The 18,789-nt window shown below is 35.8% G+C and overlaps 1 protein-coding gene across 1 annotated transcript in view; it reads left to right on the top strand.

Annotated features, from left to right (window-relative positions):
• Positions 1-18,789, top strand: part of LOC136800937 (ubiquitin carboxyl-terminal hydrolase BAP1-like) — a 43,340-nt gene that overhangs the window by 13,983 nt on the left and 10,568 nt on the right. Inside the window, exon 6 of the mRNA XM_067057549.1 lies at positions 5,123-5,265. Coding sequence (XP_066913650.1) covers positions 5,123-5,265 — 143 coding nt within the window. The remainder of the gene's footprint in view (positions 1-5,122; positions 5,266-18,789) is intronic.

Below are 18,789 nucleotides of genomic sequence, written 5' to 3'. Positions count from 1 at the left end.
ATAATTTTTCAACCAATCAAGAAAGGGAAAAACTGCTGAGTAAACAAAAAAATACAGACAGATTGTGTATGTTTTTGATGGAAATTAAATATTGATCGCGCGGAGTGTGCGGACAAATCTATTAAAAGAATTTTGGCCTAGCGTGCACGCACGCTCGCGCGATCGATAAAAACAGGCCTTTAAGGCGAGGCCAATTTAATTCATTGTTTTACGGGTCAAGCTACCCATAACAAAGGGTCGGTCGGTCGGCAAAAACATAAAAATAGAAGTAGAATTTCATCTCCTAAAAAGGCAGCAAAAACTACATCTTGACAAAAATGCAATCAATAGAAAATAAAAAAACACAAAAAGGTCGAATCCACGAATAAAATAAAAAATTTCGAACATAAAATTCTCAAAACCTTTGAAAAACTACCGAATTTGGGAATCTTTAAAACAATGAAAATAAACCAGCTGCCCTGGAAGGACAACCCGAAATGCTAGTGATACGTGTTTTCTCAAGATAAGGAATATCGATAGAGAAATGGCATGAGTTGTTGAATATTTCCCCGCTATAAGGGGAAATATTAGTTAAAAAGGCATTTCTCCGATCCTTGGCTACTTACGCCCTTTTTGCGCCCTTAAAGGGGCAATCCGCCACCACATTGCGAAGTTTGTTTTTGTTTTCATTTGCCTTAGCTGTTCAGACAAAATCGCACGGATTTACCTTGATGTTACGCGCATGTTTTTGAGTAATCAAGACACGAATAATTCAGATCAAAATACAAGATGGTCGAAAATTCACTCTTGACCGATGGCTAAATCTTCATGATGCACCGGCCTTGCAAGTACACCGCGCGGGCACGCGCGGGCAAAATATTGTGCGCGTAAGGGCACAGGCGAGCGCAGCGTTTTGTTAGGGATAGGCAGCAGGCTGGCGAAGCCAGCCTGCTGCTCATCCCTAACATGCACCCAGACGGCTGTGCACCCTCCCGGTGGTGCACCCGTGTGTGGGGTCTTCCTGGAGGAATGGCGATCATAACTATTAGCCTAACTCGTGAGGTCTGTTCACCCGTATATACTATATATGTCACTCTATAAATAACCTTGAATTTCGGAAAATTAGCAGCCGTCGTGGCCTAGTGGTATAGACTACGTGTTTCGTAATCTGAAACATGTAGGTTCGAACCGGGGTAAAGTATTGAAAAGTTTCAAAAAAATTTCTAAGTCTCCGTGCTTGTCGGTGCATCATGAAGATTTAGCCATAGGTCACTCTTGGCTTTTTAAAAGTAATAACTCTTTTCTGACGAACAAAAAACATACAATTTTCATCTAATTGGCGACCAATAATTACATGAAATGTGAGGGTAACACTTCAACTGTAATCATCAGTAATTTCAAGAGTTTTTCATCATTGTTTACAAAGATATCCATGGATTACCTCTTCCGAATACCAAACCAACCAACTTAAAGATTTCAGAGACATTTGCTTGACATGAAGAAAACGCTACATCCCCATAACTTTGGACATTAAATGGTTGGCAAAATGGTATTAACATTCTATTGAGATGTGAAACTGGTTCAAGTTGAAGAATTGATGAGAAAAATGGGCAGTACGAGAAATATTTTTGCTTTGAAATACAAACTCTTATATGGACGACAATATCTCTGGAACAAGTTATATGAGATTTGTTTACCGAGTGACCCCAAAACAAAGTCTTTAATGCTTGGTTCTTACATTCATGAGGTCAGAGGTTTTGTGGATTTTCTAAACTTTTGAAACTTGTGTGATTGTTTTGGTTGTTTTCCTGACTAAAGACACTTTTGAATGTGTGATTATTTTCCCTGACTAGAGATACTGTGAGCGGGTATTTAATAAACATATTGCATCTTGGCTTGGAGATATTTTTGAATGTTTTAACGGCGACGTCATTTCTTGTTTGGATTGTTGTAGTGTTATCTTTTAGAGGGGTCACTCACATATCAATTCTTCGCCCACGACTAACGTCAAATTGACGCTAATTTGAAAACCCCCCCACCCCCACCTCTTAACGTCAAAGTTCAAAAATTATCAAAAATCGATGAAAATTTTCTCCTTCACTTTTATCGTTGTTTCGTTGTCAGCCATCTTTAAATTCGCTATGGCTTGCTCAGGCAGATAATTTCTAAACTGTTTTCAGAAAGTTGCTGGAATTAATTATCTCCATAATCATAATCAACAGAAAAGCCGCATTTCACAAAAAAAGACAGACCGTGGGCGAAATTCAAGAGAATCGATATGTGAGTAACCCCTTAGTGCTCCAATGTTTCGTACACAGCAAAAATATAAACCTTGTCTGCTTGAGCAGATTGATTTACAAAGAGGTCGATAGAATAAAGCATCTCCTCCTTTGTGGATTAGATTGGTGTCAAGAGATTCATATATCAACAAACTTCCACATAAATATAAACATGAAAGTAATCCAAGGTAATTTCAACCAAGCACACGAAATGTGTGAAACGTTCGTTTTTAATCTTAGATTTCTGGCCCCGCCATAGTGTCCTCCAGGGTTTGTTCCCCCCACCAAATTCTTGATTTTTTTAAATCTCCCCCCTCTTTTTTTTCCCCCTATTTTTTTTCCCCCTATGACTTTCAGTTTTTTAGTTTCCCCCCTCTTTTTTGCTTTCCCCCCAGAAAATTCTGAAAATATCATTTCCCCCCCATATACCCGTATAAATTTCTCAAATGTCAACCTGACACAGACGTAAAATTTTGCTGCAAAAGGAATACTAGACAAAATAGACGAAAATTGGTTAATTTTCAATCATGATCTAATCACATGATATCATGTGGACTGACCTTGGTTGCTGAGATAAAATTGAATTGATTTCACACTTCCCCCCACCAAATTTGCCAACTATCGACGTTTTCCCCCCTCTTTTTTTTCCCCCCTTTACTATTCAAATTTTCATTTTCCCCCCTCACCCATTCAAAACTGGAAAATTGATTTCCCCCCCCCTTTATAAGGGGGGGGGGAGGACACTATGGGCCCCCTCCCCCTGTTCGCTTTTTGGATGACCCCCCCCCCCCTCAGCGACGAACGTACTTTTTGAATGCCCCCTTAAAGAATTCATTACCAAAAAAATGACAAAACGGTCACATTGCAATTCCTTGACCTTAGCCTTTATGATTCCAATAAAAACTGCTGATTTGGCCTATCCCATTTGTGCTGGTTTCCTTGATTTTTAACAAACTTAGCTTTACTGTTCTTTTGTTATACATTTTTTAATATACATTATATACATATATATATTAATATACATTTTGTGCTTAATCTGAGGTTTACATTCAGTGTAATTTTTAAAACACATGACTACAATATGCAACGTTCCTCACTTTGAAATTTTCTTGTTATGAACCCTCATTACGCTCTTTTTTTATAAGAACCATGAAATTTGAGTTAAGCCTAGGCTTGTTCTTATTTTTTCTATTGTCTAGAATAATAGACCTATTGTTTCAGTCTAAGCCTGATTGTTCTTATAAAAAAAGAGTGTATGCTGTTAACCCAATGTCAATACCCAAGGCTACCTCCCATCGCTTCGGAACGCAATCCTTTTTATTTCGTGGAAGCTTACTTTGGAATCAAATTCCCGAAAATACTAAGCTTAAGCCTTCCATCGATTCATTTAAATCCTCACTTAATGAAATAAACCTAACAAATATTTGCCTTTGTAAAATATGTACCTAAAAATTTATAGTTTCACTTTATTATATAGTTTTATTGAAATTATCTTTTCATATAATCATTTTTGTCAATAGTTGGTATAAATTAGTATTTAATTATAACTATGTAACACCAACGTTAAATAAATCGGAAAATAAATAAAATAAAATAAAATAACCCTTTCAGTACCGAGCCCTTTTTTCTATTTCTTTAGTCTACACTTTTTTGTAAGCGTATCGTAATGCCCGAAGTTTTTATCATCTTATCCTGAGTCAGGCTGGAGTTTTTACAAGTTCTTTGATGACTCTGTTGGTCGTTAAATGTTGAGACAAACGATTTTATTACTTTTTCTAAAGAACGCGTCATCCCTATTGTTTGAAAATAACCAATCAGTTAAGCATGTTGTAAAAACTCCAAGGCATCTCTTTATCCTGGAGATGAGCTTACTTTTTTAAATACAGTAGAGTCTCAATAACTCGAACCTCTATTACTCGAACGTCTCCTTAACTCGAACAAATTCGTTGGCAGCATGAAAATCTCCTAACAAACTCTTATAAAAAAACCTCCATATATCGAATGTTCCCCTTTTTTGGCTCCATAACTCGAATTTTGTTTTCCTTTCCTGAACTTGAAAAATATAAGCAATCTGATTGGCTAAGAGACAAACCATATTTCTTTTTTGAAAATTTTGATTTTTGGGCCTGGGGTTGAGTTTTCATTTTTTTCAAAATCTTAAACTGCTACAATCAGACCTTTAAATACGGTAATAAATAATTCGAAAGTTACTAAAGTCGAGCCCAGTGCGGTGCGCAAGCCTGGACGGCCTCAAGTTGAAACGTTTTTTTTTTTCGATCAGGCAGTCCATCTGCAAGTGTAAGGGGAAATATTTAGTCGCATTTGTGCGAATCTTGTTTTGCTCTAAAATGATCTTTTAAAACTTGAAAATTGCCCGTACTAAAAAGTACGGTGGCTCCTTAGTGCCATGGCTTGAATCACTTTTTTTAAATGATGCGTTTAAAAAAAAGGACGCTAATAACCGAAACGAATTTTTTTTTTAATTTCACCTCAAATTTTAATAGCAAAAAAAAGATGGAGCGTAAAAATCCAAAAACTCGCTCAGAAAAAAGTAATGTGTTATATTTCAGCACTGCAATTTAGCACTAAGTTATCTTGCAGCGCTGCAACTTAGCAAAGTGTTATCTTGCAGTGCTGCAACTTAGCACTAAGTTATCTTGCAGTGCTGCAACTTAGCAAGATAACTTAGTGCTAAGTTGCAGCACTGCAAGATAACTTAGTGCTAAGTTGCAGCACTGCAAGATAACACTAAGATTACATCTTAGCTCTAATTACTCTTTTAGCTCAATCACCAAGCCAAAATTTAGTCACTTAGGGCTGACTAAGTTTTGGCCGATAAGGTAAGTATTTTTGTTGTTGTTTAGGGCTGAGCAACGTTGGAGCACAGACCGTACAAAGAATCTGACAGCTGTCCGCTCAATGGAAGCTTTTCATTATGTTAGTTACATACCGTACAAAGGACGCCTTCTCGAACTGGATGGCTTGAAGGCACACCCTATAGATCATGGTGAGAGTTTCTTGTAATAGACCTAATTTAGACGGTCGGCTTTTTATGTATCTTCATTCTATAAGAGAGATAAAGATTTCTTTCCTTTAAAGGTTTTGTTTTTAAATAAGAGTAATATCGTTTGCTTTATACTCATCAATTTTAATTTACAAGCTTTTTCACATTGGATTGACAAGAATGTGGAGCAAGATTGGTCAGAAAAAGGAAAAGAAGACCATTTTTTGCTTGCGGACAACGTCCCATTATGAAATGATGTGTCTGACATGAAACGGGAACACTTATGTAAAAACAAAGCCTTTAAGGATAGACTTGTGAGCACCAGGCTACTAAAAATTACTAGAAAAGGAAAGTCTAGCCAGTTTGAAGACTCTTTATCTCTTTCAATGTTTCCGCCCTTTTCAATTCTGCTTCAACTTTTGTTACGAATTATAGAAATTCTTTTAATGATGTACACGCTTTTTTTATAAGAATAGTGTACTTTGGATGAGGGTCAAGTATTCTTAAGAAAGTGCCAAAATTGAGGGTGAAATATTCTTAACGTATTCTATTCTATTTTAGACTTGACTTTTTTTCAAACATGAGAAATGGTCAATTTGAGAGTTTTGGACTTTTGTTCACACATTTGTCATTTGGGTTAAAATTACATTTCTTCCTCAAAGCTTCAATTTATCTTTAACAAAGGAAGCAGTTTTTTTCGTTGACCAAATACAAAATGACTGTATTCTTATCAAATTCTGTGAAATTCATCCTAGAGGGTATTCTTAGGGTATTCTTACGATTTTGCCGATTTTCACCCAGATTTTCTTATAGAAGATATTCTTATAAAAAAGCGTGTATTTTTCTTTCAAACTCAAAGCGTTCAAAGGTTCTTCATTTTTATAATAAGATGTTATAATATGAATGATATGTGGTACCTTATCGGCCAAAACTTAGTCGGCCTTAATTATTAGTCGGCCCAAATTTTAGTCACCTCGTCAAAATTTGGTCATTAAAGGGCGGACTAATAATTAAGACCGACTAAAAATTTGGGTCATTTCTAAATTTACAAGCAGATGGAAAATAGGAGAAAGCTGGAAATACTGGAAAATAAGGAAAGCTTAGACTTTTAATTTGGCCCAAATTTTTAGTCGGCCCTGATTTTAGTCAACAAGCCAAAACTTAGTCACTTAGGCCGACTAAGTTTTGGCCGATAATGTAGTTCTTTATACATACAATTGTTAATGCGGTATACTCTTTTTTTTTATATAAGCATACGGGAAAATCGGGTCGAGGCTCAATATGTATGCTTAGCAAAATCTCATTTTAATTTATGCGTATTAATATGCTTTTAAACTTCGATTGAGTTTCTTTGGGTTCAAGATAATTTTGTATTTTTAAGTCGGAACATTGATTCGACTCAAAGAATGTAAGTTTTCTTTGAAATTTTTCACCGCGGCAAAAAATCTTTGTGGTCTAAGAAAGTGCAAACTGCTTTAAAAGCAGCCCTAAAAGATCAGCGTTGGGTGGCTACGCATGCTGGAAAACCTGGAAAAACTGGAAAAATGGCCTTTTTCAGAAAATTAGCTGGAAAAACGGGAAATAGGTACACTTTCCAAAGAGGAAAGCTGGAAAAACTGGAAAAGTTTTTTTGATAGTTTAAGTTTTTGATAGTTTTTCTTGACTAACCCAATTTTCCAATTTTGAATCGAATCTTTTCATTCAGAAGACTTCATAACTTTTTCTGACTTTCCCTCTTCACCCAGTTTGCTCCTTGTACACTGTACTTTAAATCACAGTGAAGGAGAGCAATTAAATCTACAAAGTTGCACTTCGGGCTCTCTTAGCCACCAAACTTAATTTAATAATGTTCAGTTCACTTTTTTACAACCTCTTAAAATGTACTTAATCATAATCATAAAAAAAACTAATTTTGAGAATTTCACTTATCGCAAAGTGTTATAAAATTCGAAGTTATCGAAATTTTTAGTTTCTCGGATCTAGAGATTACACAATTGTATTTTAGGGTCATAAAACCTATACTTTTTTGGTACCTATATTTATGGCAGGTAAAAAAATCATTTTCTTTTACATGGTTAGACCCCAGAGAAATCTTAAGGCCCTCAAAGTTCTAATTTAGGTTTTAAGGTGTATTTTGATTCTAACATACAGTCTTGAAAATATTTAGGTCCCAATGATCTAATTGCAACATTAGTTACTTTGTAGTGCATCTGTTCAAAATTTGAGACCAAAAGGACTATTATATAAAAAGTTATTGGAGAAAAACCATTTTGTAGGAACCATAGACAGCGTACTTTCAACACGAAAAGTTTCAGCCTAAAATCCTACCTAAATTTTCAGATAGAGGGTATCTCTATTTTTTGTAGGTTTTAAAGGGGTATCCAATGGTAATAATTTTGCACTCGCTTATAGCTGGAAAAAAGTACAGATTTTTTGGTGAATGCTGGAAAAAGGTACATTTTTCAGCTCAAAATACCTGGAAAAAAGGATGTTTTTGACCAAAAGAGCTGGATTGTTCATCTTAAATAAGCGTGGCCACCCTGAAAGCTGCACAAATTTTTTTACATTTCAGCTTGGAGGTATGATTAGCATTATGCTTATTTTTTGCCGAATTTGAGCCTTAATATGCTTATAAACGTAATGCTTATAAATGAAAGTGTATTTTAACCAAATAAAAATCACAAATTTCTAATGTAAACAAATTGACGACAGTTCCATTTCTATTTCTATTTGGTTGAGTCGCAGGAGTTTTAGAGGCCCATTTTCGCAACAATAGACGCTTTCAATTAGCGTCCCGTCAGCACCTTGAACTGACAACTCAATTCCCCTCACATGGCATGGGTTGACCCGGGCGAAGGTTCATTCACTTGCCGAGTGAACCGCTGCGAGTGGGAATCGAACCTCAGTCGCCTGTGCAGCAACCAAGGTAAATGACCACTAATACCACAGCGCCTATCAAAATCAAAGCGTATCAAAATCGTGAAAATGATAGTACAAAAAAGTTTTGAAATGTCCATTTGATTTCAAGAAAACAAGATAATCACCATCATCAGACTAGATGGAAACAAATAAAAAAACTAAAAAATTGACGACAGTTCAAGCGCATCAACAGTACAAAAAAGTTTTGAAATGTCCACTTGATTTCAAGAAAACAACATAATCACCATCATCAGACTAGATGGAAACAAATAAAAAATCACAAATATCTAATGTAAACAAATTGACGACAGTTCAAAGCGTATCAAAATCATGAAAATGATAGTACAAAAAAGTTTTGAAATGTCCACTTGATTCTAAGAAAACCACATAAATCACGAGTTTTAGTCAAGTGACCTTTACAAGAGTGTTGTTTTGCGAGAGAGTCTAATTAGCCTTTATGCACGGACATTATTAGTATCATTTATTTAAAGAAAAAGTGTTTAGTACGTTTTAATTTCTTTCGTTCACACAATCTTTGGGTTTTTTTTAGGTTTGATTTTTTATAGGGGATTTGTATTGTGTATAAAACTCCCGTCAGAGAGTATATATATCAAAATCAATTTCGGGGATGCTCGCATTTCCTTAGTTCGTACAAATTTGTGCTCCCCATACGTGTTCGTGATTTCCCTATCCTAAAATTAGCGACCGTAGCATGAAGGTAGAGCATCCAGCTACGGTGCGCATAGTTGTGGGTTCGATCCCCAGCCGGGTCATACCAAAGATTCCCAAAATGGTACTTGATGCCTCTCTGCTTGATGCTCAGCAACTAAAGATGGATCAAGGGTAAGTGAAAAATCCAGGGAAAGGAGTGGCGCCCTCCCCTACCTTCGTGTAGACAGCTATACAAAAAGGAGCCTTCGGGTCGCCCTCGACTGCGGTCGCAAACTTTTTTTTACAGTGAATCCAGATATGGCCTATTCCATTCATCGAAAGGACTCTCACCTCTCTCACCTCCTCAATGACTTAAGGTCCGAAAGTTTTCTCGGGTCATCCAATATTAAAGGCGAATCTTAAATCTTAATCATGGAAATGAAAATGAAGGAGCTTTTTGAATTTCCACCTTTAATGCTAAAAAGAAAACGTATTCATGAGTTTGATCAAGTGACTGTACATGTTTCTTTTATAATAACATCCAAAACTTTTAAAGCCTTCGGATATTCTTAAAAATTTTAAGTTTAAAGCCTAAAAGTGTTCTTAAAATGTTCTTAATTTCACCATTTTGTTCGAATTATTGTGCAAATTCTAAGAAATTGGGCGTTTTAGAATCCATAAAGCCTTAAAATGTTCTCAACTTGTTTTAAATTTTTTTGGTCACCGAAGCCTACTGTTCTTTTTCTTCGTGTATGTTGATTTTTTTTGCTTATCAATATGCGTTTGGTTTTAACTATTTTGGTTCCACTTGTTAACTCAAGGACGTCGTCGCCTTCCACTCAACACACTCCTAAAGATAAAACTGATGACGACTGTTATCCTTTCATCTCTTCTAAGAACCCAAATCGAATGGAATATTTCCAAATGCAAACATGTTATTTTGTAATGTCGGTCTGTAAATAACGTGTTTGATTTGCCAACTGAGTGGTCGTTTCTTTCTATCTGACCTCCATCAAACAAACAGATCAAATTTCCTGTACATGCTCAGTAAAAAGAGATACGATACATTTTGTTTACCTGATATGGGCTGTCGTATCGCCCTCTCTTTGCACATAGACCGCTTCAAAAGATCTCTTCAATTTGACATTCACTCATGTCTCTACCGCTTTTCAATGTCATTTTACGTTTAACTCATGGTCTCAAGTAGTAAGTAAGTAAGTAAGTCTGCGAATGCAGTCAGACTCTTCCTTCGATAGCTATCTACCCGAAGGTAGTGGAGGTAGGGGAGGGCGCCACTCTTTCTCCCTGGATTGCTCCACTTACCCTTGATCCTTCTCTTAATTGCTGAGCATCAAGCAGAGAGGCATCAAGTTCCATTTTGGGAATCTTTGGTATGACCCGGCTGGGGGTTGAACCCACAACCTTGCGAATCGTAGCTGGATGCTCTACCACTGCACGACGGTCACAGGGTCCCATTTTGGTTCCAAGTAGGGGTTCCACTTTCAGTTCCCACATAGGTCCCCACTTTGAAACACGTAGAGGGCTCCTATTTTAAAGTTCCAACTTGTGTCTTTCACCTTCCTAGACTCAAAGGTATGATTTTTTCAAAGGCACAAACTCTTTTGCCAAGACACGCAGGTGTGCAAAAAAATCACACCAAATATTCTCCATCAAGAAACAAACTTCCAACTAGAATGAAGAATTGATGCTCACGTGATTATAAAATAAAGAGGAGCTCTTATTAATTATAACACCAATAGGAATAGGAAATTTATTGCCTTTTGGAAAGGTAAGTGGTAAGACAGATTCATTTTTTAACCGGGTTTTCATTTTTGACCAAATTATCTTAAGTGTTAAGGTCCCATACAACTTTGATTACTTATATAAGTAATATAACCTTTGTCCCTGTAAATTCATGTCAAGGTTGCTACGTCTGCCAGAAATGTCTGGAATTAGGTGGAAGTCTGGAATTGGTATACCTGTCTGGATAATATTGAATTTGAAGGAAATACTCCTGAATGGAGTCTAGTAAACCTTAAATTGGAAAATTTTATCCTGGTATAACTATGAAATTCCAAAAAAATTCTACTTGCTTCGCTCGCAAGCAAAGATTTCAATCATATTCATTCTGATACTTCTCATTCCGTGCGTTGTATTCATCAATCTGGCATTCAATCAAATGAACGTTAAGGAAAAACTGAAAACCTTCCTAGTGGATAAAATGTATGGAAAATATTGGGTATTTTGCCAAAATGTTTGGAAAATTTTTGACATTTTCATGTCAAAAGTCTAGAAAAATATGACTTTGAGAACAAAAAGTCTGGAATTTTCAACCTGCCAAACATGTAGCAACCCTGCATGTATTTTGACACTTCTTCATTTTGACATAAAATGTCATGATTTTATAGCGTCCAAACTTGCATTTTTGCATTGTTTACTCTTTGAAGTATCTGGTAACTCTAGATAGGAATTTTTGAAATTAATAATGTTATTTTTCCACACATAGACAAAAGTACAAAAGAGGTGACGTAAAAGCTTTGCTGTCATTATTGTTGATAAAAGATTTTTTCTGCTCGACCAATTTGTATTGTATTATTACACCAGGTCTATAAAAGGAATATAAGACCTTATCCAATGTAACAGACGCCTCTAATTTACTGTCGTAAGTGCAGAGTATAGAAGAGGCTTTAAAAGGGGAGATTGACTATCAATAGTCTCCTATACCTGAACCGCTCTCAGATCATAATAAGCATGAGTCGGGGTTCAAGTTATTTTTATGAATCATTAGGCAGAACTGCTGCGCCGCCACCACCGACATCGAACACAACTTTTTGCCATGAACTTGCTTTTATAACGGATGGAAATAAGTCCTTTTGTGGATTATTCATGCTCTGGGATGAACCATCAGGAGACAAAATTCCAGTTGTTTTACTTTGCATTAACTTTGTAACGTTGGTCTTCTATGCGATAGGATATTCTTATTATATTGCTAATCACCTTTACAAGGAATGGCAGAATCATTGTGAAGGTAATTTTGAGGTTCACGTCTGTTCAGTCACCATAAAAAATACAAGAGTAAAAAAAATATACGCTTTCTTCACAATGGTCCTATCGATTATATTCTTACTTCTCTGGGATTTAGTGGACATTTTTCTGGATATCATGATGTTCTTCAAATATTCCAATGGAAATCTGATAGATCCTGCAATAGATCGCAAAAGTTCTGCAAGATTCCTCATGGGTTTAGTTCTCACTTTCGGCTATTTTTTGAAAGTTTGTTTTATGATGTTTACAATGAAGATATGGTTTAAAGATTCGAAAAAACGATCAATAGATGAACTCAAATCTGATTTATGTGCGTTGGGCTTGATTTTTCAAGATGGCTATGAACTAATATTTGAATATTTCTACATTGAAAAATATATCATCTCGACTTCAACTTGGTGGATTATTGCAAAAGATATTGTTATTGCTATTTTTGCCATTGTTTTGTTCATCTACAGGCTTTATACCGTGTGTTTAGTTTTAAAGCGAGAAAACGAAGACCCGGTCTTAAAAAATAAACAAATGATCAAATATATTACGATTGCTGTATTTGGTGTTGCGTCAGTCTTTCGAGTGTGTGGTGCAATTCATCAATTTCAAAAGCAAACAATGAAACGAGCTTGTTTCGATGTCTTTGAAGGGAGGATCAGTCAAACTCCTTTCGATACTGGATGTTTAATAGCAGTGGATTATTTTGTTGTGATCTTTGGGTCTTTATCAATATTCGGGTCTATTCTTATTGTATTTTCGCATTTTTTTTTCAAATTTTATCGTTTTATATTTCCCAGGTCTAGCGACCTCTACGAAATAATTTAGATTTATAGATATTGTCTAATTCTTCATCTGTCGTCCAGTCGTCAGAAGATATGGACAGAGAAGACGTTGTTTTGGTCTTTGTCCTAGGTTTTCGAACTAGGCGAAGCTTTGTTCTAGGGCTTCCTCTTACATGCCAAACGAAATCATCATTTTCTACATTAATTTTCTTTGTTTTTCGGCACATATCTTTAATAATTTTTCTTTCGTTGATGGTGAAGTCGTCTGTAATGCTAAAGCCACCAATTTCCTTGAATCATTTCAGCTTATGCAGATTTTGCATTATCCGTTTTTTTTTTCCTCCATACTTTTTAAGATCAACTTGATTGGACGCCATTGTAGCCCTTTTCTGTTTTGTCCAATGCGATGGTGGGACGGTTTGATTTCTTGGACGCCAATGTTACCTAGTATACCTTCAATATCTATTTTGTCTTGTCCCTGTTGTTCCTCTTTCTTATCTACGTCTAATTCCACCATTCCATGTATAATAATGTTTCGTTTTCTTGATTCGATGTCTCTTTCTTCATTCTTTTTTTCTTGTTGGTGTTCTCTCACTGCTGATTTGAAATTATCCTTGTTTTTCTTAGTTATTTCAGCGTATGTTTTTTCTGATGTTTTTTTCTACGTATTTTCGTCGTTAGCTTTATTTCTTCTTTTATAATCTGCTTGGTTTTTATTTCAAAGTCAGCCATCTTATTGGTTAAGATGCTTTCGATATCGTTCTTAAGGCGCGGTTCTTGGCTAGCTGGTTTTTGAGCTTTTTAGTGACGTCGTCCTTCTTCTCAATCTCCCTCTGCATCATATGATACGAGTTCTCGCCTATTTTACTCATTAGAGATCGTGTTATCCGCACGCAATTCTGACATAGATATTGTTCGTTATAAGTGTTGGCAAAGATTTGCAGCTGGTAAAGCGGTAATTGTGTGCACTCGTAGTGTACCATGCGGTGGCAGTTTCGGCATTTTAGACGGTTTTGGTCATCGTCATCTGAGCAGGAGGTGAGAGTGAATGTTTTTTGTTTTGCTTCTTCAAATGGTTGTTTTTTTTGCTTTTTGTCGGTTTTTTCGTTCATGTTTTTGATTTTGTCCATGAAAATAAAGAGATTGGAAGTTGAGTAACTTTTGACGATCACTGGGAACTAGAATTGGGCTTTTCCAGAAATACTCCGTGCGCCCCTGTTAAGGATATCGGATATCTAAGGGGTGAACGATTTTTGTTCGAATGTGGATATCCAGGGGATAAATATCTACAAGAGAGCGGATATCCAGGAGGTAAAATGTCTTTTCAAGTAAAAAATACGATATCAAGGGGTAAGCATCTTTATAAGAGAGGATATTGTCATGGTGAACTTATGATATACCATTTTATAACTATTGCTATAGTAACCAACTCTATAGCCATCTTATTCAGCATTTAATTATATGATGCTTAGTGAATGAAATTAAACACTTCTGTGTTTGGGCTGGCAGAGTGAAGAGCTTGCAAAGCTTAACGATCGTATCGAGGAAGAATGTAGACTTTGGTTTTGTACGGGAACGAGGAACGTTGCCCATGAGTCGATTGAGAGATGGCCTTTGTATTGAGCTGCGAGGAAGCTACAGGCATCTCTCGACATTCTAAGTCGATCGATCGTTCAATGATCTCGAAGGCGGAAACATTGTATTTGAATACATTTTCAATCGCTAATTGTTATGTTTTAATTACTGAAGAAGTCAACAACGGATTTGTCGCTAACTACATCTAGTGTCAGTTTATGCTTGTGCCCTGAATTCTACAATGCCCAAAAGGCTCTCCCCTTCTTCCAGCCATAGTGTCCTCCTGGGTTGGTTCCCCCCACTAAAAATCAAAATTTTTCTCCATTCCCCCCTCTTTTTTGAATTCTCCCAGCTATTTGAAGATTTTGCGGTTCCCCATATGGTTAACATAAAAATGCCTTAAATCAAGTTTGAAATTTTGGAAAGCTTGAAAAAATAGCCTTGAAAGTGCTGGAAAAATGAAATTGTATTGAAAAGTTGGTTTATCCCAAAAGATTTGCTGATTTTATTGCTTAAACAGGTTTTGCAACAAGATCACCTTGAGATCAGTGAAGTTCCCCCAGTCAAAATCTCCTAAATTTATGGTTTCCCCCCTCTTTATTTTCCCCCGGCAAATTTCAAATTTTTCATTTTCCCCCATACTTTAAAAAAAGGGCCAAAATCAGAATCCCCCCCCCCTTTATAAAGGGGGGGGGGGAGGACACTATGCCAGCGTTGGGTTCCAGATTCGATCCCGAATACAAATTCATTGTTATTCTAGAGACAATCCCCGTTCTCCCCTTGACAATATCCCGGGGGTTGAGTATTTTTTTAAGAGTGGATATCGAGGGGGTTTTTACTAATAAATCTTTATGTTGAAAAAGGCCAGTTGGCCAAAATATTCATAGAAAGATGATGTGTTATCTCTGACTACTTTATATGTTCCACACTCTCACATAGACGGAGAAAATTGGTTTTACTTTGACAAGCTAATAAAGTAGGATATCCAGGGGGGTGCGATACTTCGAAGAATCAATATCCTCAACACTGGGGGTAAAATTTCTTTCTGGAAAAGTGCATTTGGTCTCTCGAAGTAAATACACGCTTTTTTATAAGAATGGTGTAAATGCATTTCATCATGGATATTCTTAACTTTTTTTTAGAAACTCATCCTAAAATATTCTTACAGCATTCTTATTACTTGGGGGTAATTTAATTAGCAAATTTAATATGCTCTAAAAATGACATTCTTGGCTTGAGTAGCAGAATTCCATGATGGTGATATTCTTAGCATATTCTTAATTTTTTGGCCATTTTCATCATGGACATTCTTATAAAGTGTATTCTTATAAAAAAAAGCGTGTACCAGTTTAATGAGATCTTATCAGTTTTTTAACTCATCTTTTGTGCTTTCTTTTATTGAGTGTATAACATTTATTTGCAAACCCTTCCCGGATTTTGTGATTCTAAACCCACCAGGCACGTGGTTTTCCCATTCTCCCGTGCAGCATAGCATTACGCTTGTTAACACTTTCAGTCCCACTGCCCCCAGTAAGTTGACTTCTCTGATTTTCAAAGGTTTGCTACTACATGTTTGTTTTTAGGAAATTTTCGCTAGATATTATTTCAATTTTTTACCATTTTCAATTCAACTCATCATTCAATTTTGACACTCACACAAGAAGGATGTATGTAGCCTGGATATCCAGGCTGTAAACTATTTCACAGTCTAGTTTTTGATATTTTATGTTCTGGTTTACAGCCTGGTCTCCCTAGAGCGATTTGCACTCTCCAGATGAGAATGCAGTCTGCTTGCTTGTGCTCACTTCGCTAAAGCCGTAAGGACCAATATACACGGCGCGGAGCAATTCTAAAGCAAAAATAGGATAGTCCTCCACTTGCTAGTGAAGATAGAGCTTTCTGTTACATGAAAACATGAAAAAAAGAAAAAAAAAACAGAGTCAAGTTCATTTTCCAAGAAAACATGGTTTCATGGTTGGTCATGATAATGCATGCAAACTTGTTCATGGACTCTGGTGTAATCTTTGGATGTTTTAAATGGTTTTTAGATCTTGTATAGGCTGCTTTTATTATTTTCTGTTTTGCTTTCTTGGGTTGGCTAGGAAAGTTTTGGAAACATGGGTTTGCACTTTCATTCTCTAGGGAGTATGTTGAGGTAAATTTAGTTTTTTCTAAAATTTGAGCTTGGATATCCATGAAGATGTTGTGTTTTATACACAAGTTTTAGAATTTAAATTTCAAGTTCTATCTTTTATATCGATCATTTCTATGTACTAGAGATTCACTTGCCTTCAAATTTGGCATGTGGCTATCCGCTACGTTTGCCTCTTTGTTTGCTTCTTTGCCTTTTGTGCTTTTTTTGTTTGCCTTTTGTGCCTTTCTTGTTTGCCTTTTGTGCCTCCTTTTCATGCACATATAGGTTGGGTCCGGTTTTGGTCTGGACACTAGTCTAGGTCATTTTTAGGCATGTTTTTTAACCCTTTGCGTGCCGTTACCTTGTTTTTGTACCCCAATCCATTTGCCGAGGGGTAATTTTTTCTAGTAACCTGATTTGCCGATGTCGTATATATACGACATGCAAATTTTAACTCGTGTTGCCGCATGTCGTATATATACGACAAGGATATTTTATTCCTATTTGCCAATGTTTGACATTTGTATTTGTCATTTGTTTTATATTTTATGATAGACTTAAATAAACCTGAAATAAATCTTTTGAGCACTTAATATATACTATCACTATTACTATTTGGATTTTTTTATGTCGGATATATACGGCAAAATAAGAAAACCATTTTCCTAAAAGCTGATTTCTCGGCAAATAGAGCTCCCTCTTTTTTAAAGGCCTCGGCAATTAGGTAAAAAAATTTGATGTCGTATATATCCGACATTGGCAAGTAGAGTGAAAATTTGCATATCGGATATATACGACATCGGCACGGAAAGGGTTAATAGTCAAATTTAAGTTCATTTAGTGCATTCAATTCCTGTCAATATTCACTCAATTAGTCATTATATTCAATTATCCAAAAATATCAATTAATTTTGTCAATTTTCTAAGATCAATTTCTCTAGTTTATTTTATAATTGTAATTTTTCAATCAATTTTTCAGTTTGAACATTATCAACAAGTTCCAAACGGGAGCTGACTCCAATTATTGTCAAACTTCCCCAACAGCGACATCTTTAATTTTACCGATCAGAATATACATTGTTCTGCGTTTTCAGAAATTTTATTCTAGATTGAAAATACCTTTCCCATAATTCGTAAGACCAATGTACGCGCATTATTTTGATGCTCTCCACCGTTTGATCTCTGTAGGTAAACAAACCCGTTTTTGCCTGCGTTTCCTTAGGGAAAGTTGTTTTTTTGAGCGTTTCTTAAGTTCTGTCGAACAAAATCCCCTCGAATTTTAGTATGTTCAATCTATTCATGATATTATACCACCCTAAATATCTTTTGCCAAAAGAAGATCGCTATCGAAAGTTATAAGCTGAAAACCCACTCTCCCTAACCCCTCGCAGGCAAATAAAAAATAAAATAAAACATTGTAAGAACAAGTTGAAGGCAGTTTACGACTTCACGGACTCTTAACCCCAAATGTCTCAAGATATCGCTCAAAAAACACTTACTACAATGATAAAGATTTTAAGAACATTAGTTAGTTAAGAAAATCCGTAGGTTTCAAAATTTTTGGGTATTTTTGTTAAAAAAACATGTAATTTTCAAAAATAGTTATTGGGGAAAAACTTTAACCGAGCGATGCTTGCACTTTATTTTTTATCAAATAATGGACCGTGGATGAATACACCAGTTTCCGTGGTGTATTCATAGATTTATAAAGCCCGAATAGCTAGATGTAAAGCTTTCGCTGAAAGGTGTGCCGTGGTTAGGTAGGAAATCCTACCTAAGTCGTGGTTAGGTAGGAAATCCTACCTAAGTCACGTGACATTACAATATAATTTCAGCGATTGACCAATCAGCAGCTTCAGCAGTTTTCAGAAACAACAGCAACAATATTTTTTCGGATCTTCACTTTTTTACCTGCGATGGCTTAAAGCCCGACATCTAGCCCTTTAAGCTTTATAAATCTATGGGTTTCTCTCATTGGTATAAACACGAGTTCAATATCGAATACACGCTTTTTTTATAAGAATGGTGTAAATCCATTTCACCATGGATATTCTTAACTTTTTTGGGGAAAGCATACTAGATTTAACATTTATTTAGTACATACGTCTCAATATAAAATGGCATTTTTGTATAAGGAGTGAGCCTAACTTGGGGATATTGATAATTTATAATTTAAAATGCTCTTAAAATGGCATTCTTAGCTTTAGCAGCAAAATTCCATGATGGTGATATTCTTAGCATAGTTTTGTGGCCATTTTCATCATGGACATTCTTATAAAGTGTATCCTTATAAAAAAAAGCGTGTATAGAGTCAAGTAAGAAAAACTTCAAATTCTAAAATTTGAGGGAACGGAAAATCGAGAACTAGAATTTATAATTCCGTCCTAAAAGCCTATTCAAGCTAGAAATCGAATAAGAAATCGAATAAGA

The sequence above is a fragment of the Clytia hemisphaerica genome, unplaced genomic scaffold, assembly GCF_902728285.1.
Source record: "Clytia hemisphaerica strain Z4C2 unplaced genomic scaffold, Clytia hemisphaerica genome assembly, whole genome shotgun sequence".
NCBI classification, from domain to species: Eukaryota; Metazoa; Cnidaria; class Hydrozoa; order Leptothecata; family Clytiidae; genus Clytia; species Clytia hemisphaerica.
This window is presented reverse-complemented; position numbering and strand designations above follow the sequence as displayed.